A 25,201-nucleotide genomic window follows, 5' to 3' on the forward strand; every position below is an offset into this window, starting at 1 on the left:
ACGTCTAGTCCTACATATCCTCAGTCTAATGGACAGAGTGAGAGGTTTGTGCAAACAATAAAACAGCTAATGAGAAAAGCAGCAGAGGATGGCAAGGACATCTACAAGTGCCTGCTTGATCTCCGAGACAGTCCTATTAGCGGACTCCAAGTCACTCCAGCACAATTGCTTATGGGTCGCCGTCTCAAGTCGATCTTGCCTGTAACCTCTCGTAAACTGATGCCTCAAGCCACTGTGCAAGGTAGAGATGAGTTGGTGGCGAGACAACGAAAGATGGCACACTACTATAACCGGGGAAAGAGAGAACTGCCTTCACTGCAACCTGGTGAAAGCTGCCGCATCAGACAAGGCCGGGTGTGGAACCGTGCAGTTGAGGTACAACCTCATACCACCCCTCGATCATACACGGTCATGACAGAAAATGGAACCACCTACCGACGCAACAGAATTCACCTGTCTGCTGATCCTGACAAATCAGCGCTTCAAGTGATACCGGACATTGCAGACCCAAACTGTACACCTACAGAGCAGATGGAGACACAAGTGTCCCCTACAAATAGTGGGTTCCCCAAGGTATCCTCACAGCTGCCAGTGTCAGTCTGTGAGCGCCCAGTCAGAGCAAGATGTTTGCCAAAGAGATTTGATGACTATGTTATGTACAAGTAAAGCTTAAATATTGTACATGCGTTGGTAGCTATATGTTCAAGTTTTAGCTCTGCAATTAATATTTAAGTTAGTGAATTTAGGCCAGTTAAGCTACAGTTATACCCACCTGTTGATTTAAAAGACATTGTCTTCACGCAATTAGGATTTTGCTAAGAGATATTCTGGTTCATTATGTTTATTAAACAGGTTGATGAATAATATGCAGTATGCACTATACGTTACCACTGTAAGTACAGCTAGAGAGCAATTGCGGTTAAGCATATCCAGTTTAGTAATGACGACAAATAAGACTTGCGGTGGGATATGCTGAAAACTTTATAAGTTGAAGGTTTGTGTTAAAAGGGGAGATGTCACGTGTTAATCTAAACAATACCGTTGTCATGTATACTTGACCTGTGGTGCTGAACCGGAAATAAAGTGTGTGAGTCACACTTTCTACTGGGAGTCACACTTTCTACTGGGTCACACTTTCTACTGGGTCACACTTTCTACTGGGAGTCACACTTTCTACTGCCATTCTACTGGGCACAACTGCCCAGTAGAATGGCAGTTGTGTATATGACACCAATTGTCGTGAGATCAGGTTGGATTTACCATATCTCATCCTTTGAAAGTGCATCAAGCTGGATTTGATTAAAGACCATAGACTGGCATTATGCAAATTTGTTACATTACACAGTATGAAACAGGAAGTGAGACTTACTGAATTACTGACTACTGGCTTCAGTCAGTTCAGAATCACTTTTTCTTTTGGGAGACAATAACTCCTTTTATACCACGGTCTGGGTGAATACTCGATTCTGATTGGCTGCAGGGTGTCCGTTAAAAAGGGATAGAGGACACCTAGTAAAGTAGTTCTGGTGAAACTGACTGTTTACCGTTCGAAATTAATAAATAAATGCGCTGGCTACAACAGCTGTGAGTAACCATAGCAACAGGCAGTCAAAGTATCCGTTAACAATTTGCTCTATCAAAACAAACATCTAACGTTAGTTAGATATTACATAGCCTACTAATACAACAATGAGCGACTTCGTTATTTCTTTTAACATTTATGGAGAATATGACAACTTTGACGACTGGGATGCTGCTGAAGAAAGAAAAAATGTAAATAAAACGGAGATTGATCTGATTAATTTATTGCCCTCTATAAGCGCAAATCGCTGGAGCGCAGAACTAACGTTAATTGTTTTTTTGTTGTTTTTTTTATTGTTGTTTGATTTGCAGCTAATTGTTTTATGTGTGATAAAAAAATAACTATGCCTACCTTTGTGTTTCATGGGGAAAAAATGCATTTTTGAACCAGAAGGGTTCTACAAGCTGAGCGGACTATAAATATCTCCGGTTGCTAAATAAACCGTCAGGCAAGTTATTATTTGTAAGAACTAGATTTAGCCTAATTAAAATAACTAATGTTTTAAAAATGTTTTATTTGGCAAGTGACCATGGTATAAGCGGGTTAATGCCCTCCGCTGCGCGTCGGACGGTTCACACCTCGCCGTCGTCCATTAAAACCTGACAATGGACATCTCGTCGGGCACTAACCCTTACTTATCTGCACTCTGATCTTTGCAGACCTTTTACATTCACAAACAGCTCTATTACACACTACGTGAAATGTAATGTCTGAAAAAGCATAATTGGGGGACTTTAAGAAAGTCTGACAAAAAGCGACGTGAAATGATTCCTTTATAGAAAATATTATCATTAGCCTACTTCAGAGAGTTCCACAATGCATTGCAATGAGAAATATTGCATATAGAATTCATTCAGTACTGAAAATGATCAAAAACAATTGCTCAGTCTAATTCAAAATGAACCTGTTTTTATTGTACTTATTTTTTGTTTATAATATCACGTTAGCTTGGTATTATAACACCAAATGCTATTCTCTTGTATGCTAGAGTCCCAAATCAGTCACTTATAACATTCCTTAGTTTTGAAACAGAGCATTGTGTGTCATTCCTCATGCCATCACAACATAATTACTGTATCAAGATTTTATTGAATAGCATAACAGTATTTCCACAAGGCAAACACTTATCTCTTAAATGACTGCATACATTAGTGTGAGAGGGCACGTTTACTTTTCATTTCACAATTTTCCCAATATTGATCTTTCCTGCCATCTTCTGGCTGTGAATCATTATTGCCGCAGTCCTCAGTCTTCACTGTTGCATCGCGTCTCGTTTACTCTGAGCTACAGATTCTCCTACAGCTCATTTTGCTGTTTTCATGGTAATCTGGTGTGCTTGGGGGAAATCAGTACAAGATCTAATATTTGATTAATTACATGCGTTCAATTAGCTGACACTTTTATTTAAAGTGTCTCACGGATTATGAAAAAGATAAGTTCATTTCATGCGCTTTCAAAAATAAATTAAATACTGGGAAAACATCTGTGTTATACAGTATGTGCTTGCAAAATATTTTATTAAGTGAGAATATATGTTCACTTCTGAATGGCCTTCAATGGAGAGCAATGCCTTTTGCCAGCAGAATGCTAGGCCTTTCTTATGAATGGTTTAATTTAATTAATTTTGTTTCTCTTTATATTTCAAGTGCAAAACGGGTGCAGTTTTATTGTAATTTATCATGGTGGAGACATACTGTAGTCAAATACACAAGATTTTCATTAACAAGCTTCAGTCAATAGTTCATTTGCAGGATTTTCTTCCTATTGTACATGTGTGTATCATTTAAACCCATCTTTTGTTCTTCTCTCTGGTCATTGGCTGATGTTTTTCCAATGATAACATGCAACCTTTTTAGTTTCAATATCCATGCCAACTGCTCCTTTAGACTATACAAATTTGGTTTGACTTTAGCATAGAATATTATGGAAGTTTCCGCCACAGAAAAAAACATTTTAAAAGATAATTGCGACTTTATATCTCACAATTGCAAGTTTACATCTCGCAATTCTGACTTTATTTCTCAGAATTGCTTGTTATAAAGTCAGAATTGTGAATTTATGTCCCGCAATTGCGAGTTTATCTCACAATTCTGACTTTATAACACGCAATTGCGACTTTTTGAGATCGTGTTGGCAATTCTGACTTTATTACTCCCAATTGCGTGTTATAAAGTCAGTATTGCGATGCAATTCTGAGGGGAAAAAGTCAGTATATTAAGTATATTAAATAAATAAAAATTCTCACAAGTTAAAGGCAGGGTAGGTGAGTTTGAGAAACTAGCAGAAAACTGCTGTATTTTGAAAGTCTCCAACAGAGAAACCCCACCCCCTCCCTGCTGGGCTCCTTCCAAAGCCACGCCCCCAAAACTCATGAACGCGTGATGCAGGGATGACAGGGATGGTAGCCATGGTAGTGAGGGAGAGTGACGGGTGGTAGCCATGGTAGCGAGGGAGAGTGACAGGGGTGGTTGCCATGGTAGCAAGGGAGAGTGACAGGGTGGTTGCCATGGTAGCGAGGGAGAGTGACGGGTGGTAGCCATGGTAGTGAGGGAGAGTGACGGGTGGTAGCCATGGTAGCGAGGGAGAGTGACAGGGGTGGTTGCCATGGTAGCGAGGGAGAGTGACAGGGGTGGTTGCCATGGTAGCGAGGGAGAGTGACGGGTGGTAGCCATGGTAGCGAGGGAGAGTGACAGGGGTGGTAGCCATGGTAGCGAGGGAGAGTGGCAGTCGCCCAGCCAATCATTGCACTCGTTCCGAATGGAAAGAGTAGCTGTGTTTATTGCAGCCCTGAGAGGACTACAGGCACTCGATTTTTATACTCTCCTTTTCAGAGTACTTACATTTTAGATATGTATTGGTATTAGTGATGGGGAAGAGACCGCCTATGCCGAGTCCGAGTCAAGACCGAGTCTTTGAAGGGTCGAGTCCGAGTCGAGACCGAGTCCGTTGTTTTTCAAATACAGTCGAGTCCGAGTCAAGACCGAGTCTTTGAGGAAGCAAGTCCGAGTCGAGATTTTGTCTCGACATCAGTTTTGATATTCATGATTTAATATCACCCCAGTTAATAATCAACAGTTAGGCCTACAGACTAAGCTAGATTGGGAATTGTTTAGAGGAGCAGTCTTAACGTCTTAATATGGACCAGGGGCGTAGCAAGCTTTTCAAAAGTGCGGGGGATGGATGTGACATTTAAATGTTGGCATTAACAGCTATTAATGACTAAAAAGCTTAAAAGGAACTTTGTTGTATATGCTGGAGTACAATTTATAAATGATCGTTCTTTGAAGGGTCGAGTCCGAGACGAGTCCGAGAAAGCAGAAATCGGTCTCGAGACCGGACTCGAGTACTACATCACTAATTGGTATATAAAGACAGTTTAAACAAATTTGGGGAAAAGCGTTTTAGAAACAAACTGCCTACCCTGCCTTTAACTCGCAATTTCGAGTTTATAGCTATCTCACAATTCTGCCTTTATAACACGCAATTGCGACTTTATATCACGCAATTCTGAGAAAAAAAAAAAGTGTGAGATAATCTTTTTTGTGTTTTATTTTGTGGCGGAAACAAGCGTCCATATAATATTGAAGTAGCCTATGACGTATGCACTTTTTAATAGGCTACATCTCCACAGCATTTGTCTGATTCGGAGTGTGAGTTTGTCCGAGTTCGGGCTGTACTGCGGTCAGCGGGACTTAGGCTAGTATGCAGGGAAGTGCTCTCTCTGAGACATGCAGAAGTCGGGCTGCAGGCTCTCGATGGTGCAGTCGGAGGTGTCCATGGTGCAGAGACTGCAGTCGCAGCTGAGGGCCACCGGGTAGGTGATGTGCGGGTCCACCCCGGGGGGGCAGTCCGGCAGCCGCACCGTCTCGTAGCGGACGTCCCGGTAAGTGCACACGTGTTGGTAGACATTGGAGAACGGGCTCTTGTATACAGGCTCCTAGAAACAAGATAATACACAGTTTTATACTTCACCACTGGAAATATTGAAAGTTTTTGATCGGTAAGATTTTGTATGTTTTTAAAAGAAGTCTCTTCTGCTCACCAAGGCTGCATTTATTTGATTAAAAATGCAAAAACAGTAATATTGTGAAATATTATTACAATTTAAAACAGCTGTGTTCTATGTGAATAAGTGTAATGTATTCCTGTGATCAAAGCTGTATTTTCTGCGTATCTATACCACGAATGTCATTTCTCGTGCCATTTATACGCCAAAAATGTTTTTTGCGTCTATATGATACGCAGTTTTCGCGTGCATATGATACGCACTTTATGGCGTGTAATACGCACGCACTCCCCACCCCCCTCCCCCCTAAACCTACCCAAGGGGTTTTCAGTGCGTTGCATATGCACGCAAAAACCATTTTTGGCGTATAAATGGCACGAGAAATGACATTCGTGGTATAGATACGCACTTTCATGAGACTGTGTTGGTATTTTCAGCATCATTACTCCAGTCTTCAGTGTCACATGATCCTTCAGACATCACTCTAAAATGATGATTTGATGCTCAAGAAACATTAATGATTATTGTCAATGTTGAAAACAGTTTTTTTACATTTTTATTTCAGGATTCTTTGATGAATAGAAAGTTCAAATGAACAGAATTTCTCTGAAATAGACATTAACATTAAACACTAGGTCAGTACGAATTTTTATTTTATTTTATTGGGGGAAAAGAAATAAAATAAATCAATACTTTTATTCATTAAGGGTTAATTCAATTGATGAAAAGTTACAGTAAAGACATTTATAATGTTACAAAAGATTCTATTTCAAATAAATGCTGTTCTTTTTACTTTCTATTCATCAAAAAAATCCTGAAAAAAATTGTTCACAACTCTTTTCAACATTGATAATAATATTGAATGTTTTTTGAGCATCATATCCGCATATTAGAGTGATTTCTGAATGATCATGTGACACTGAAGACTGGAGTAATGATGCTGAAAATGATCAGAGGAATAAATTAATTACAGTTTAAAATACACTACCGTTCAAAAGTTTGGGGTCGGTACGATTTTAAATACTTTTAAAAGAATTCTCTTCTGCTAACCATGGCTGCGCTTATTTGATTAAAAATACAACAAAAACCAGTTATAGTATTAAATATTATTCCAGTGTAAATCAGCTGTTTTCTGTGTGAATATATAGTAAAGTGTAATTTATTCCTGTGATCAAAGCTGAATTTTCAGCATCACCAGTGTCAGTGTCTTCAGTGTCAAATGATCCTTCACAAATCAGTATAATATGAGGATTTGATGCTCAAGAAACATTTATTATTATTATCAATGTTGAAACAGTTTTTTGTTTTTTGTTTCAAAAAAGTTTTTTTTTTTTTTTAGGATTCTTTGATGAATAGGAAGTTCAAAAGAACAGCATTTGTTTGAAATAGAATCTTTTGTAACATTATAAATGTCTTTACTGTCCTTGATAAATAAAAGTATTGATTTCTTTCCTCCAAAAAATAAAAATAAAATTCTCACTGACCCCAAACTTTTGAACGGTAGTGTATATTCGCACAGAAAAGAGTTATTTTAAATTGTCATAATATTTCACAATATTACTGTTTTTTATTGTTTTTGTTTTTTTAAATCAAATAAATGCAGCCTTGGTGAGCAGAAGAGACTTCTTTTAAAAACATAAAAAATCTTACCGATCAAAAAAAAATTAACAGCAGTATATTAATATTAATGCAAATGAATGTTTCTAAACATGGTTCCCATGCACATAAAGCAGAACTAGCACCTTTGTTAGGCAGTGTCCGCTGCAGATGCTGGTCTGAAACACCAGGCACTTCGGACAGCCCTCTTTCTCCACAGAGACGGTCTCATTAATCGGCTCACATGGTGGAAGAAAAGAGCTTCGAGCAACGACTAGTAGAACAACTAAATCAAATAAGAGGAGGAGGATGTTGTTTCGAACGACTAACATCCTGTGGAAGGAAAGGAAGGAAAGCAATTTCATTGAAGCGCCTTTGAAACATTCACAATATTAAAAATGTATTCGACTTACTTGACAGGTGTGTGTGTGTGTGTTGCTCAGCGGGCTGTCATAAGAGACTCTGTGTGTGCAGAGCATCTGGATAGATTTATATAGGACACTGAAACCAAGTGACCGACAATTAAACTAAAATCTGACCTTAAATTAATCACACTGATCTCAAGTGGATTATGTGTTTCCACAACTCTTTCAGTTTGTCAGGTCAGAAGGAAGATAAAACACACCTGCTGTGCATTCAGTGTCAGTTCGGACCGTTTCGTATCTCATCTAACATCATTTCCGTGGAGCTAAATTCGATTCCATGGCCTCTATGTTAAACACAGGTCCAGGGTCAGGACAGAGATGATCAAGGTCTGAGGCCCTGCTCTCAGATTTCACTGTAAGTTAGTGTTCGCAAGGCAGAAAACACTCAAACACACTCTATTTGACAACATATCCACTTTTTAAAAATAAAGTTCTTTATTGGCATCTTTGGTTCCATGAAGAATATTTGGAACCTTTTTCATTCTAATGGGTTCTATATTGGAAAAAGGTTCTTTAGATTTTGTTCTTCACACCAAAAAAAAAAAAAAAAGTTGCATTATGAAATGTTTGATGAAAGGATGTTTGGGGAAAGATCTTTGTTTTTATTATGATTTCAGTTTGATCTGAAATCGATTCATTTGGATATATCAGGTACAGTAGCTACATGTTCATTTCTCTCTAGGAAGGAAAAAAAAATCCCGCTCAAAGAATGCTGTAAACAGGGAACCCTGACAGCTGGTACATTACTGTAATATTAAAGTTAAAATTTAAATTTTTTTATATTTGCATATTATTAATCTTTGGTAACACTTTTACACTTTACTTCACCTTCATAATCATGACATGACACATGTTATGAATATGAAGGATGTTTTATGCATGTTTGTGACAACTGTCATTAAGTGTCATTCGCTCAGTTATGACATTTTTAATGCAAATATGACATTGTTTAAGATGTCTTTGTTATGACACCTTGATATAAACCAATACATCATAACCTGTCAGTGTCTTTGTCATGACAACTTGACATTACTAAGACATCACAACCTGTCATAAATATGTCATAAACATGACATAGCAGATTAATTATCAAACTTAAGAAACCAGTTAGCTTTATGGGTTAGTATTACATTAAACTGTCATGTGGCTGGTTTTGACGTTGGCTGTCATGGGGCATTATAACTGTGTCATGAATATTTTTCTTGACCTCAACTACAGTGGTAACTGAATTTGTCATTAAAATGTTATAATGGCTTTATGACAGCCAATGTCAAAACCAACCACATGACAGTTTAATGTAATGTTAACCCATAAAGCTAAGTGGTTTCTTAAGTTTGATAATTAATCTGCTATGTCATGTTTATGACATGTTTATGACAATTTATGTGTATATGACATAGTGCATATTTTTTTAGCAAAATGATTCTCTGTAGAGTTCATAGTTCTAGCAAACTATCAAGTGGTCATTGAATGGCATGTGGAAATGTAACATTACATGACATTGTTTACAAGCTGTTTTATTGACATCTTTTTGTGGTTGAAACACTGATTGTGCGATTACATAGGCTACATTTCAGTTTATTTTGTGCTATAAGTAGTAAAGAGGAAGAGATGATGGTTCACGTGCTACAGCGATCTCTCACGATGACAAATTAAAGAGCGCACAATCAGTGTTTGAATTTCATAATAAAATCTAGAATTTTAAAGGCTTTGTTCCTTTGCTCTGCTGTATTTTTTACTGTGTGAGAAAAGTGAACATGAACGTGATAGTTGTCAGCCCAGCTGCTACTGTAAAGTAACTTTCAAACGATCAGGGAAAATTTAAAGGAGAACTCCGGCCCAAAATGAACCTTTGGTCTAATTACACATTGTTACCTAGTCAACCGTTATCTGAGATTTGTTTTCATGATTATCGAATGTAAATAGTTTTATCTCTAAAAACAGTTTAGCCTATAAAGCTAGTAGAACGCTAGTATATTGGGCATAGATCAATGACAAATAAAAATCGCTTGTTAATACCACTAACAAGGCTCAAAATAGTCCCACACTAACACGGTAGCATAATGAGGGTCCCTACCTTCAAACCGAAGCATTGAGAACTTTGTCAGTGTCCAGACAGTTTAATAAGAAGATATTTTAAACATACAGTCAACTTCGCGTATACAGACAGGAGCCATCTTTGAAATACAGTCTTTACCAGTCGATCTACGAACGCCGATCCAAGCCTGCTGTTCGCGCTCACCTTATCACAACTTATAGCTCGTTCACATCTCACCAGCGCACTTGGATCGCATTCGTAGATCGACTGGTAAAGACTGTATTTCAAAGATGGCTCCTGTCTGTATACGCGAAGTTGACTGTATGTTTAAAATATCTTCTTATTAAACTGTCTGGACACTGACAAAGTTCTCAATGCTTCGGTTTGAAGGTAGGGACCCTCATTATGCTACCGTGTTAGTGTGGGGCTATTTTGAGCCTTGTTAGTGGTATTAACAAGCGATTTTTATTTGTCATTGATCTATGCCCAATATACTAGCGTTATACTAGCTTTATAGGCTAAACTGTTTTTAGAGATAAAACTATTTACATTCGATAATCATGAAAACAAATCTCAGATAACGGTTGACTAGGTAACAATGTGTAATTAGACCAAAGGTTCATTTTTGCGCCGGAGGTGTCCTTTAACTCCTTCTTACATGACTCCAAAATATAAATTTGTAGTCTAAAATCTTGTTCTGTGTTGTTTTGTACCACATGGCAGAGATTGTCATTTGACAACAACATTTAAAGGGGATGAAACATCTCATTGAGTCTACACAGGATCAAAAACTAAAACTTATCAGAAACTTATTTTACTGCCTTAGATTTCTTTCAGAAAAAAGCTAATCTATAGTTCTTTGTCTCTGTTGTGCATTTAGTAGCCTATTTATTTCAATATGTAAACACTGGAAATTGAATATTATTTTATTTTACACTATTAACCTATTTTACATTTTGCCAATTACCACACTAGTGTAATGCTATAACACCTCTAAACACCGGAACCAACTATCGCCAGCTAAAGTGTTCCGTCAGGAAGGATTTTTCGGCGCACCGCAAAAGTATCGGGTCAACATTTCATAACGTAGGTTGAATGATTGTGTTGAAAATTCATCTCGAAAATGACTGAGGAGGGCGGTAAGAGCCAAGTGGGTGTAATTTTATTCAATAATTTTAGTCAGATATTACGCTGGTGTTTATAAGACACGGTCATTGTAAAAGTCTAGTAACTATGTTTTTTTTTTTTTTGGCGGATTGATTACCATTTGTATAACCAATACAATTTGTTTTACTACAAATACCATGGTTAAACTATGGTTAGTGTAGCAAAACCGTTTATTATTATTATTATTATTACAATTACAATAACCATGTTTTATTTATTTTATTTGTAGTAAAAGCATGGTTAGGGTATGGGTGACACTGACAGGTTATGATGTATTGGTTTATGTCAAGTTGTCATAACAAAGACGTCTCAAACAATGTCATATTTGCATTAAAAATGTCATAATTTAGCGAATGACACTTAATGACAGTTGTCATAAACATGCATAAAACCTCCTTCATATTCATGACATGTGTCGTGTCATGATTATGAAGGTGTATGGATGCAGGACATTGAGCCGTATGCCTTTGAGCCTACATTGTTTATGTGTTCACCTTGTTTTCTAGCACACAAAAAAAAGTACCATGGTATTGCTATCTGATACTATAACATGGTATTTTCACTGTACTTTATTGTAATGGTCTAGATGCTCATATAAACAAACTGTTTAGTGTAAGTTTCGAGTTTGTCATTAATATTTATTCACTGAACCCAGAAGAGATTTAAATCAGTGTAGTGAATGAGTGGCAAAGATACACACTGTGTTTTTGTAATCAGTGGTGGCATTTTCTACAAATAAATGAATTGGCATTATTTTAACATTATAACACACACAGGGCCTGAAGGTGCTGGGGATCCTTGACATCCAGAATACGCCGTGTGCTCGGGAATCTCTTCTACACGGAGCCGGGGCTTCACTAGTCACAGGACTGCTGCACTTTTTGGCAACAAGTAAGAGCATGATTCTGCTGATCTTCAGTATTGTTGATCATTTTCTGTTTTATGTCTTTAATGTAATGCTCAACTTGTCGTTCACAGGTCGAGTGAAGAGGTCATTTGATGTGGGTGTCGCAGGATTCATGCTTACGACTCTGGGCTCATGGTGCGTGTCTCAAAAACAGGCATTTAAACTATAAAAAGGTTCTTAATACTGTACAATTACAGGTTTTATACTTTACAGTAAGACGCATATATTTTAATCAACATATTACCAATCAAGTGAAATTAAAAAAGGGGTTTTTTTTTGTCCATTACAGAAATATAAATATGAAAATGTGCATTAGAATGGGGGAAATTATGATTAATTGTCTTGTAAAATGTAAAAAGCTATATAATCAGGAGGTTCAGCTGTTTATCTCATGTTTTTATTTATTTTACAGGTTCTACTGTAGATATAATAATGCCAAGCTGCGTGTTCAGCAGAGAATCATTCAGGGCGGCATGAAGAATAAAGTCATTTATGAAGGCACAAAATTGGATCCCACACGGAAAAATTCAGAAGATTAGTAGAAGTTCCTTGTCTGATGCCTTTAATGTGAATGCCACTTTATTTATTGCATAATCAAATATGTCAAATGTTTGTAATAAAAATGTTTTAAACAAATGCTTCTTATTTTTATTTTAAGAATATGTTGTAGGCAGAATGTCTCTAAAACGCATAGAAGCAAAGTCAAAGATCTATTTGTTAATTTGCAACAACAAGAAGTACTTTTGGTAATGAAACGATTTTCCCCGAGCTCTGATTTGAAGTGAAAATACAGAATAAAAGGAGAACACTGAATAATAGCCATATCGTTTTTGCAGATTATATTTTGGTTAATATTGTAATCAGCAGGTGTTTTCGCAGCTGCAGTTCCGCGTTGAAACACACGGTGGCGCTGCACCACACGCGTCATTGCAGGAGGTGTTATTAAAGCAGGTTCCAGCTACAGGGCATTTGAAAAGATATTGGTTTTTGTTTTGTTGAACCTACGACAGAACCTACGCTGTTTAAGGAGTAACATGTATAGGCTAGTCCAGAGCAATGCAACATACTTTTCTACTTTCTGTGTTATGATGTCTATATTTAGTCTAGTTATGATTCATTCAAAAACACTCTGGTTTGAGGCTGATGAAGGGGTAATTGAGTCTTACTAAAGGGGCTGCAGATGTGACATAAGATTAGAAAAAATATTGGAAACTGCATTATGAAAAAATATATAACAACAATCACATTTTTCAAGCAAGAATTTCACAAAAGTTTGTTAGGTAGAAATGAAAAAAAAATGGATATTGTGTTCAAGATGAAGAGAAATACTCTTTTTGGCAACCAAATAAACTTGAGGGCATCTGACATTATACCTTCCCTTGATACCAACTGGTTAAAAGTAAATGCAAACAAAAATGGCGTATAGAAAAGTTAAATTAGTGATAAAAAAAATCTCAATCAAGTGTGACTGAAGTAAGCTATAACCCAAATCATCTGTAGGGGCCAGTTTCTGTCTAAGTAGGTGTGTTTTCTTCGGAGTGTGTATTCATACATTAAACACAGTGTTCTCTTCAAGCAGCCTGAGACCTGAGTTTACTTCTCTTCAAGCCGGAGGAACATCAGCTGCTCTACTTTAACCCTACAGCTCGTGGTACAGTGATATTCCTGCCTAAGACAGTTCGTTTAGCCCTTTTAAAGTACAAACATCACTCAAACTTTTTTTTGTAGAGAACGGCTATTTTTTTATAAAGAACTAAAGATGAAAGTTCCCCACTGATACTCTTTACATGATGATTAGTCTCGTCTTCCTTGCATCTGTTTAAGCTTTGCACAGTAACTAATGGCTACTTGCATTATGGCTACTTTTTGTATGCTGTGAATATGGTGTACTAAATGTTGTGTTTAGACATTTCTAATATGCCGTGTGTACCTCAGTGCTGAGTTTGTTTACTAATGCAGCTCGATCTATCTGTGTATTCTCGTGAGCTTCAGTGAGAGAAAGAAAGAAAGAAAGCATCTGTTGTGTGTTATAGTGAGGCCAAAGTGATGCAGCATTTCATTAAAACAGGAGTCGGGTCACATTGACCTTATATGATCACAACAACTACTTAAAAGAAGGTGGAATTCGACATATAAAGACGTGTGCTTTTTAACCATGTAACAATGTGATACAAACAGAATCCTGTTCAGAGAAGTCCTAGACGAATACTCAAAATCCTCAGTTCAATGATTCAGTTTCTCAAACCAATTTACATGGTAATGCAATTTAATTTTATTTCACTTTGCTTGCAGAATCACATAATGTGGCGGAAGAGCTGATATTAAGAGATAAGAAAAAAGAAATATTGTTTTTATGTGTCACTGTTGGTAACATCTCCATTATTGGACATTTCTTACCAATGAAATAATGATGAGATAAAAATATTTGACAAAAACAGAGAAATATTGAGATAGTTCTAAGAAGTTCCCATCTTTAAAAATGTTGCAAAAGTATTAAAACCATTTAACACATTGCGCACAAAAAAGACTAGGGCCTATATACTCATTATATACAATACCACTAGAATTCAAAATCACTGCATGTAAACTTTGGAGAAACAAAAGCAAATCCTTTTGTATTCCATTTCGATTAATACATATTTGGTAACGCTTTAGATTACAGCCCGGAAAGTACTGCGTAATTAAAGCAATTTTACAGCGTAACCTTCGGTAATTATAGTGTACCTATAACATACTTACAATATAAGTATAAGGGAACAATATTTTAAGTTTGGGGAATAAAGGGGTAACAACCAGGAGAGTTAAAAAAAATATTTATACTGTAAGTATTATAGAACTAAGGGGAACTTATTCTACTATTATGATACAACAATCTTTACATTTGTGATCAATTTAGCAAGAACATATACTGCGTACCTTTTTGAAATAATGGTGAACCAGTACATACTGTATAGGCTTTATAAATGCATAGATATGTACCCTGTAATTTTTAAAATGTAATCTTTTTAACAAAAGTGCACTGAAAACGAAAACTATTGCACCTTTTGCTTAAATATTGTGGAAAGATACTCTTGTTTCATGTAGCTTGTTACCCTCTTGTTCCATGTAGTTACAGGGTAAGTGTGACATGGCGGGCTGTAAATTAAAGTGGTGCTTGTTACCCTCTTGTTTCATGTAGTTACAGGGTAACAATAAAAATGCATACACACAATCTTATATCACTGACTCGGAAACCTTTATTTATTATACAAGCACCACTTACCCTGTAACCACATGAAACAAGATATATTTCCCAGTATTTAAAAAAATTGCAATAGTCTTAGCTTTTCTTGCCTTGAAACATGTTAGCCCAACTTAAACATCTGCACTTTTGCTATCAAAAAATAAATAAATAAAAGTATAAACGCATAGATATGTACCCTGTAATTTAAAAAAAGCCTATACAGTAGGCCTATGTACTGGTACACAATTATTACAAAAAGGTACGCAGTGTATGTTCTCGCTAAATTGCTCCCAAATGTAAGATTGTTGTATCATAACAGTTGAATAAGTTCCCCTTAGTTCTATAATACTTACAGTATAAATATTTTTTTAATTCTCCTGGTTGTTACCCCTTTATTCCCCAAACTTTACATATTGTTCCCTTATACTTACATGCAAGTACTTTATAGGTACACTAAAATTACAGATAGTTACTCTGTAAATTCCTCTTAATTACACAGTACTTTCCGGGCTGTAATCTAAAGCGTTACCACATATTTTGTAGTTTCATAGATCATAAATATTCAAAAACAAAGCACGGTTACTTCCGTGTTGGTACCATGGTAAAGTCATATAGCACTATGGTACATTGATATAGTGTTAGTGACTTATTCATTGCCCACAAAAAAGACTATATGGCCTATATTTTACACACTATTCTTTATTATACAAAACTACTAGAATTCAAAATCACTGCATTAGCCTATAGTAAAATGCAAATCCTTTTGTTGCTGTTTCACGATTACGATCAATAAATATTTTGTAGTTTCATAGATCATAAATATTCAAAAACAAAGCTGGCACTACTTCCTTTATTACAAAAACTGCTGTGGTAGCCTATTAGATAGCACTATATGTAAATATTACCATATTTATGCTATTTACATGGGATTCCCAAGAAAACAGTGATACTCCAATAGTACCATGTTTTTTTGGTTGCATTATTTGGATCGATATGCTTTACATTGGAGGTGAAATATGAGAGTTGAATGATCACTCTTGATCACTGGAGTTTTCTGTGTGTAATTCCTCAATCTCCAGGTCATTGTGTGAGCTGGAAGTGCTGGCGGCGCGCGCGATCTTCGTCAGGGTTTTCTCGTATGGCGCCGCTAGATAAACCATCAGAAAAACCCCGTCATTCCCGTCTTCAGTGCGGTCTCCTTCCTCCAAAGTGGACAGAAACTCAGCGGTGCCATCCAGTGTTATTACTTTCGTCGTGTTCTCTTTGACCCTGAAACATCTTTTGTAAGCGAAAAAGACAAATCCCATGAGGAAGAGCAACGAGCCCGTTATTATGGCAACATAGAGCGTCACCTCCGCTCTCTCCTCGACCTTGTGTGAAGTCAGTTCGTTCCAGTAACCCTGGCAACACATGACAACAGACACGTAAGAAATCACATCACCATCGCAGGGTCATATTCTTTGAGGCCAACTATTCTTTAAAGTCAGCAATTATATAAAAAAATGGAATATTGCAGTGTTTAATATTTAAATAATCCTAATCTTGAATCAGAACAACATGCAGCATCTATTCTCTTCTCTGATGACGAGGGCGGGGCAACCTGTCACTCACATGACATCACAGCAATGTTGTGCTACAGAGATGATGTATTTTTGTAGGCCAAACCCCAGAAATGAGTTTTAGCCATTTTTTACAGTCTATGGATTTAGCGCTTCCAGTTCCATCAGCCTGAAGTCAATAGGTTTTTTCACATTTTACTCGACTAATACATCAGTAATACTCCCTTGTGATTTATTTAAAGCTTTTAATTGTGTTGAGAAAGGCAGTTGCTAACAAGAGACTACAGAGATTGGCGAGAATATTAATAATCATCCACCAAGAGGGGCAGCCTACTCGTCTAAGGCAGACTTCATGTGCACTTAAGGTCTTGTGTACTGCATGTCCAAAAGTCCAGAAGACCGTAAGCTGTCCGTTTAGTCATTTTAGGTTTCAGAAGGGTTCTCGTGAGCCAATGACAGTCAAAGCGGCATTACGTCACAAAAGTGTGACCTCAGACGAAGATCGTGAGGGCCATTTGGGACAGGGACTAACTAGTCCAATTTCACAGTCTTATTGTGTTTATAATCACGCTCTTGCAAATATTCTCACTCAACCTTGTTTTTTAAATAAAGACTGAAAGAGTTGTCAGAAGCTTGGCGAAGGTGACGTTGAATAAAAGCAATTCCTTAACAAATTGCTTTTGTTTCTCTCTTGTGATAAAATTCATCTGCTAAATTTGGAAATGTTGTGCGTTCACGCCATGTTGTAATTACGCTGACTTTCCAACTTGTAAAAAGCGTTCACGTCCTCATTGAGCTTGTAATAACAACTTGTGAACTGGGAATTTTCTGAGAGCGCCAACTTCACCTGTGTTACGAACTGCTCTGAGACGCGAAGGTAAAGGATCCAAATGCAGTTTATTAAACAGAGTAATCCAAAGACGGGATCCGAATCCAGGCAAGGGTCATACACAGGCAGGCAGTCCATACAAACAAACAAATCCAGAGGGTGAGACAGGAACGGGAAAACCAGGAACAAGGGAAAAACAATGGAAAACGCTCAGAATTGCAGATAACAAGATAACAGATAACAAATAACAAGACTTCGCAGGGAATGAATGAGTGTACATGGTTTAAATAGGCTGAGACTAACAAGGTAATGAGACACAGGCGGATGCAATCAGGGATGATGAGTCTGGGCAGTGGGTTATGGGAAATGTAGTTTGTGAGGGAATCACGATAGTCTGATGTGGAGTTACAACCCGACCGCTGCACATTCATAAGTTAATAGTGTTGCCATTAAAACACATAATTATGAGTCTGAGGACGTGAACAGCTGTGACACCGTGTCCTAACTACACGCGACGCGATAAAATTCCAGCGACAACCTGTGTGTCTGTCCAGACTAGACGCGACGCGACTGTGAGACGCCACACGTCAATCAAAAATCACAGCCATTCAGAACAGCGTGTGGGCGGAGTCTCTCTGTGAAAGCGCACTGCTGGCCCGCACTCGCATTGGAAATGGGTAAGGACATAATCAAATCAAGAAATAATATTATTAAAAATCAAAACATTAACAAAATATACTCATTGACTAATTTTGTTATGAAGTACAGTTGTATGTTTGCATAGAATTCAGTTTGAACGCTATATTATATGATTTCAAAATCTGAGGTAAATTATCCATTATCGCTTGTGGCACAGTGACCTATTTTTAACTAAAAATAAATAATGTGGGCGGATCTCAGCCGCGACGTCGCAGAACCGTTTCTAAATTAGAAACTTCGCGTGTCGCCGTCGCGTCTGGTTAGGACAAAAACTCTGATTAACATGGAAAAGATCCCTTTTATCGCGTGTCACGGCGTCGCGTGTAGTTAGGACACGGTGTGAGTCGAACATCACGTGTTGTCATCCCGAAATTACGGCAATTACAGCATGACGTGAACGCAGCATGTAAATGTAAAATGAAGTGTATAAGGCTATAAATGGATTCATTTACTCCAGTCGGTCCAGTTGCTTTGCATCACCACCTCAGTTCTGCATTATTTTTCTGCATTATCAATTATTCACTATGTAACGGATTCCTGCTCGTGTGATATTGCTCAGATATTACATCATACATATTATATTATTATTAAACAACATTAGTTCAAACATCAGATCTGATTGAGCCAGCAGAATTCGACAGTTCAACAGCACTGAGACTGATATTGCCTAGTTAGATTCATTCCTGGGTCAACATATTTTGTTCCATATTCCAGGAAAATTTAATTGACTATCCTTACTCCTAAACCTAACCCTACCCATACGTTATTCCTAAACTCAGAGGGAAACAGTAGAAGCACCTAACCCTGGTTGTAAGCCTAAACTGACATAATCTGATCGGTTGATTGTTGTTTCAGGATCAACAAAGATGTCGAAACCAGAAACCAGGTTCTGCCATGTCTTACACCATATCACTGCTTATCTTGATGGTATCAGACGGGGACAGATTTCGATATGAGCCGTGAATGATCATGGTGTGACGTCTGAATGAAAGCTGTCATATAGAGATGCGATAAGCTGGAGGAATGAGTGCACTTATGGTTGATTTACCTCCTCTGCTTGCCCAGCTAGCAGGGAACGTTCTCAGAACTTTGGCTAACATTCCCTACAAGTTTGGTTAATGTTTTAAAGAAAACATTTGAATGTAATGTTTAAAGAATGTTTTAAGGATGTTTTCTCATTTCAAATAATGTTCCTATAAGGTTAAATCTAAACTAAGATATAACGATATTAACTGTAACATTTTGAGGATGTTTTGGGAATGTTTTTGAGATAACAGATAATACAATGTTCTCAATAAAACATTAGCACAATGTTCCATAGTAACAGAGGAGGAACATTATCAAGTCAACGTTCGCAAAATGTTTTGAGGATATCATTGAGGCCTGAGATGACAGTGTGTTTTTTATAAAACGTTCTTGTAATGTGACGTGTTAACAAAACTAGAACATTATAACTGTAACATTTTGAGGATGTTTTGGGAATGTTGTTGAGATAACAGATTATACAATGTTCTCAATAAAACATTGGTACAATGTCCCCATAATAACAGAGGAGGAACATTATCAAGTCAACGTTCCCAAAATGTTTTGAGGATATCATTGAGGCCTGAGATGACGGAATGTTTTTTATAAAACGTTCTTGTAATGTGACGTGTTAACAAAACTAGAACATTTTAAATTTAACATTTTGAGGATGTTGTTGAGGTAAAAGTTTGTAGAATGATATTTTATAAAACATTGGCACAATGTTCCATAATAACAGAAGAGGAACATTATCAAGTCAACGTTCTCAAAATGTTTTGAGGATATCATTGAGGCCTGAGATGACGGAGTGTTTTTTATTAAACGTTCTTGTAATGTGACGTGTTAACAAAACTAGAACATTATAACTGTAACATGTTGAGGATGTTTTGGGAATGTTGTTGAGATAACAGAGTATACAATGTTCTCAATAAAACATTGGCACAATGTCCCATAATAACAGAGGAGGAACATTATCAAATCAACGTTCTCGAAATGTTTTGAGGATATCATTGAGGCCTGAGATGACAGTGTGTTTTTTATAAAATGTTCTTGTAATTTTGACGAGTTAACAAAACTAGAACATTTTAACTGTAACATTTTGAGGATGTTTTGGGAATGTTGTTGAGATAACAGATAATACAATGTTCTCAATAAAACATTGGTACAATGTCCCATAGTAACAGAGGAGGAACATTATCAAGTCAACATTCGCAAAATGTTTTGAGGATATCATTGAGGCCTGAGATGACGGAATGTTTTTTATAAAACGTTCTTGTAATGTGACGTGTTAACAAAACTAGAACATTTTAAATTTAACATTTTGAGGATGTTGTTGAGGTAAAAGTTTGTAGAATGATATTTTATAAAACATTGGCACAACGTTCCATAATAACAGAGGAGGAACATTATCAAATCAACGTTCATAAAATGTTTTGAGGATATTATTTAGTCCTGAGATGATAAAATGTTTTTAATAAAACATTCCTTTTAATTGACTTTTTAACAAAAGTAGAACATTTTGCATGAAACATTTTGAGGATTTTTTAGGGATGTTGTTATCTTTTATAAATCATTGGCACAATAACAAAGGAGGGATATTATCAAAGCAACATTCATCAAATGTTTTGAGGACATTATTGGCCTGAGATGACAAAATCTCACAGGCCTAATGTGTTAACAAAAGCTCATAAAATTGTAAGGATATTTTAGGGAAGCTGTTTAGGTAACAGATTGTAGAATTATTTTAACCTATAAAATATTGGCATGATTTTCCATAATAAAAGAGGAACTTTATCAAAACAGCATTCGTGAAGTGTTTGAGGATTACTCTGAACTGTTTGAACTGTTGCGCGAAATGTGTTTACAAGAGACGAGAAGCTGATTGGAGGCCACTGTAGATCGACGTTTAAAACCACCAATCACAGCGTGATTTTCCCATGACGTAAGAACATTTGAAATCGACAAACAGCGCGAATAAAGTAACGTTTTTGTTGAAGAAAGCGGCGCAAAATGTCCGTTGTCTAAATTGGCTATTTGACACATTGACCCAAAACAACAGGACTCCTGGTCAACGGAACTGAACTCTTTCACAACGGTAAGGTTTTTTTGTGTATTTTTTCAGTTTACATAGCTTTCTCTTATCCTTGATATATCAATGACTTTCAGTATTAGATCTTACTTTCTTAGAATTGTATGACAGTCGCAATAAATTTGAGTGTATGTTACTTTTGAATAACAGCTAGATTTGTTTTAATGCAGACTCCAAACTGCCTGTTTCAAGATGATTATAACACCGATGACACAAAGTCTCCATTTACAACAAAGGTAGCCTACTATAATACCGGTATTGTGTTCTATGCATACGAATACTGTATTTTTGCTACTTAAAAGTGTTAATCTTAATCTTATGTCTTTTGAAAGTAAAAGTTAATAATAATTATTTCAGTAATTCATAAAGAGGTAATTGAAAAAATTGGAAAGAGCATTAAGTCTAAAACAATTTTCAGTCATTTGTGTTTCTAGCTAATATTGTATGTGCTTGTAATAGCGTTGTGTGTTGACAGACCATGTTTTAAAATATTTCAGGTAATTACTCTGCTGATGGTCCATGTATAGGACACAATCTGGCAACTATTGAAACAAACATAAACCTGCAGAGGTGAATGGATATGGGAGCTAAAGAGCCTTATAACTGGTAAGTGGTTTTGTAACTTTTGTTGTAAATCTTCATAGAATTACCTTTATATTATAGTAGGCTACAGATTATAGTAATCTTGTTCAAATGTTAGGAAATAATTTTGTTGGTTTAAGAAAGCCAACATATTGTTAACCTATTTAAACTAAATATTATTATTATGATTTCTGAGACATAAATGTTCAACTCTTAACTCCTAGAGCTTTAGTGCTAAAAGCACCTAACACAGACCATAAAGGATCTCATCCAAAAGACATCCAAAAATGAGAATTAGCCCATGATTTACGCACCCTCAAGTCATCCTTGGTGTATATGACATTCTTCTTTCAGACGAATACAATCGGAGTTGTATTAAAAAAATGTCCTGGCTCTTCTGAGCTTTATAATGGCAGTGAATGGCCGTCTATAAAAGCGCATCCATCCATGATAAAAGTGCTGCCCACGACTCTGGCGGGATTATAAAGGCCCTTTGAAGCGAAGCGATGCATTTGTGTAAGAAAAATATCCATATTTAAAACTTTATTGACTAAAATAACTAGCTTTAAAATAACTAGCTTAGCATATATTTATTTCTGCTTTTGAAGTAACTAAAACTTACAGCTTCACTAATAGCAAAGAGACACTGCACTTACATGAATGACTAATTCACTCTAGAAATTGTTCTTTCGCCAATGCATTCAAATGCAGTGCTACTTTATCTGTATCTGATTTAAAACAAGCAGAAATCTGTAAGAAATGTACCGATCCATAGACACTATAACTGCTGTTATATGAGAGCACTAGCCTCGTGGGCAGCGAGCACTGTGACGTGCTGGAGCTGTGCTCACGGCGACCTGAGCTCCAGTCCTGCTTCAGCTTCAGGCTTCTCAAGACAACAGCAAAGTTTGTTCACATAATTTAGCCTCTAGTTGTGTTATTAACATGTATATAATGGATTAAGTATATGTTTTAAATTACAGAAACAAAAAAAGATACTCATAAGGTATCATATTTATACTTTCAATAAATTAGTCTTTACATCATTTCTGATTACTAATTAGGCTGGCTAATTTTGAAAGTTTTCAATGTCAATATTGCTTGTGATCTTAATGTATGTGTATTCTTTCTGTTTACACTTTTGCATGATCTTCTTTTTTAGGCTATGAGGAAAAACTCTACCATGCACACAGAGAACAGAGCTCAATGCTGCTAACTAAGCAACTGGACAACTAGAAGAGAAGAACAGTAGAACACTATTAATACAGATGACTGGATTACTCTTCTGCAAGAACCAAGACAAGCAAAGACTGATGATGAGCGCTCTGAGCAAACACAGCAGTCAAGACGCATGAGTGACTTTACTGAGTTCTTCATGTAATGTTGGGCATTTACTGTATGCAGAACTTCTAATAATTTATGTGGATGCCATTTATAAACCTGTTAGATTTTGATGTTTTAGTTTTGAGATTAATAAAATTGTATGTTTTAACAATGTTATAGCTAAGCATTTTTTTGTATGTTTAATAGAACATTTTGGGAACAAAAATAAAACTTACCGCTAAAAACTTTATAAGAATGTTAGGGGATAATGTTCTAAAAATGTTATGATTAAACCTTTATAGAAGGTCATCACAAAACATTTTCAGAGTGTTCTTAGATAATGTTATGCCATCTTTTAAGAGAACATTCTGGGAACAAAAAGAAAACTACCCGCTGAAAACGTTATAAGAACATTAGAGAATAATGTTCTAACAATGTTAGCATTAAACATATTTAGAATGTTTTTAGAGAATGTTATTAGAACTTTTAGGAGAACATTCTGGGAACAAAAAGAAAACTACCCGCTGAAAATGTTATAAGAACATTAGGGAATAATGTTCTAACAATGTTAGCATTAAACATATTTAGAATGTTTTTAAAGAATGTTATTAGAACTTTTAGGAGAACATTCTGGGAACCAAAATAAAACTACCCGCTGAAAACATTATTAGAACACTGCATGGTAATGTTCTCAGAACATTTTTAGAACAAAAAATTTCTAGCTGGGTGGTCTCTAATCAATCAACTTTTATTTATATAGCACAATAAAAGCAACAGTCTTGGCCATTGTGCTGCAGGATACATTTCTATAAAACAAGAAAGACCGGCAAAACAAATGATAAAGGGAGTCAAATATCACATCAAAAACACTCACAGTCTAAAAAATGCTGGGTTGTTTTAACCCAAATTTGAACCCATTTTAAATGACATTTTTAACCCAACATTTGGGTTTGTCCATATTTGACCCATATTTGGGTTAAAACAACTCAGCATTGTTTAGAAAAATTCAACATTACAAATCCAGGACAGTTGAAAGCCTGTGAAAAGAGGTAGTTTTACCATGAGACGGTTCTCAGTTGATGGGTGACGAGTCGACAGATACTAAATGATCACGATATGAACCTCTAAATGAAAGCGGTCATATAGAAATGTGATGGATACTCCTGGAGGAATGAGTGCACTTATGGTTAATTTACTTCATGCTTAGTCTGTATAAGCGAGAGTTTTACCTTGAGACGGTCCTCAGCTGATGGCGGAGCGGATGCGCCTGCGCCCCAGTCGTACGAGCCCCGTCCCGCTGGGCCGAACTGAATCCAGCTGCTGTCCAGGAGCACACGCATGTTTGCTCTGTGTGAGGGCTGATAACACACAGCTGCATCATCTATAGCATTAACGGCTTATACACCCTGTGTCCGCCTGGTCAGCTCGACTCCAGCGGGATCAAGAGGTGGTGCCGGAGCATCCAATCATTCCTAACACAACTGGCCTACATTACAGCTGTGAGGGCATCCGGGTCCAATCCCATGGCTTAGGGAATACGACTGACTTTCTTTAGCAAAAAAAAATCAAACTGAACTTGGTAATGTGAAACACATATACGTGCATTACGTCCATTTGCTATAACAATGGGCTGATTTATAAAGTGGCAATTTTGTGAGCCCTCTGAAAATATATCTGGATTTTTGCATTGATTACACACACACAATTATAGACAAACACAATCTGACTGAAGTACACGTATTCTCCATTTTTCCCATTTTTATTGGAGACGTTGAGTGATCATTGAAAGGGCAGGATGAGAAATGTAAGTGAACCTCTGTGTAACGTCTTTCCAAAAGCTAAATGAGTCAATTAAAGAGATGAGATTGGAAGTGTGTGTCAAATAAAGGCACAAAGACTGGTTACTGACAAATCTTTTCTTCTCAAGAACGTTTGGCTTCCCAAAAGCTTTCACTTTAAAGTGCACTATAAAGACGCACAAAGCTGGAAAATGCAGCAAAAGCATTGGTAAAGACCTTGCTGTTCATCAATCCAAGAGTAGAAAATGCTGGACAAAATGATTCGATTTTCTTGTTTGTCATCAACAAGTTTATTGGTCTGATGCTTGCTTTTTCCATATCTATATTTGTCTATATTTGTTTTCTGCTGCTGTA

General features: G+C 36.6%; 2 protein-coding genes and 1 long non-coding RNA gene across 4 annotated transcripts in view; 2 read left to right on the forward strand and 1 right to left on the reverse strand.

The window, feature by feature from the left end:
- LOC130095211 (uncharacterized) overlaps positions 1 to 18,066 on the forward strand; it is a 165,978-nt gene extending 147,912 nt beyond the window's left edge. The window contains exon 2 of the long non-coding RNA XR_008808062.1: positions 17,819 to 18,066. This is a non-coding gene — a long non-coding RNA (uncharacterized LOC130095211). The remainder of the gene's footprint in view (positions 1 to 17,818) is intronic.
- On the reverse strand, positions 5,260 to 7,516 carry lhb (luteinizing hormone subunit beta). The gene is made up of 2 exons (XM_056261897.1): positions 7,331 to 7,516; positions 5,260 to 5,519 (listed from the first exon to the last, which is right to left on the reverse strand). The coding sequence occupies exons 1-2, from the start codon at positions 7,514 to 7,516 to the stop codon at positions 5,280 to 5,282; spliced, it is 426 nt and encodes a 141-aa protein (XP_056117872.1). The 3' UTR covers positions 5,260 to 5,279.
- On the forward strand, positions 10,731 to 12,357 carry LOC130095209 (cytochrome c oxidase assembly protein COX20, mitochondrial). 2 transcript variants are annotated; one of them, XM_056261898.1, is made up of 4 exons: positions 10,731 to 10,803; positions 11,591 to 11,705; positions 11,793 to 11,856; positions 12,134 to 12,357. In XM_056261898.1, the coding sequence occupies exons 1-4, from the start codon at positions 10,771 to 10,773 to the stop codon at positions 12,258 to 12,260; spliced, it is 339 nt and encodes a 112-aa protein (XP_056117873.1). In that variant the 5' UTR covers positions 10,731 to 10,770; the 3' UTR covers positions 12,261 to 12,357. The 2 variants fall into 2 exon arrangements, with proteins under 2 accessions (XP_056117873.1, XP_056117874.1); XM_056261899.1 differs by having other exon boundaries at positions 10,731 to 10,797.
- Positions 18,067 to 25,201: the final 7,135 nt, after the last annotated feature.

Source organism: Rhinichthys klamathensis, unplaced genomic scaffold, assembly GCF_029890125.1.
Source record: "Rhinichthys klamathensis goyatoka isolate OS25496 unplaced genomic scaffold, OSU_Roscu_1.1 h1tg000188l_1, whole genome shotgun sequence".
NCBI lineage: Eukaryota > Metazoa > Chordata > Actinopteri > Cypriniformes > Leuciscidae > Rhinichthys > Rhinichthys klamathensis.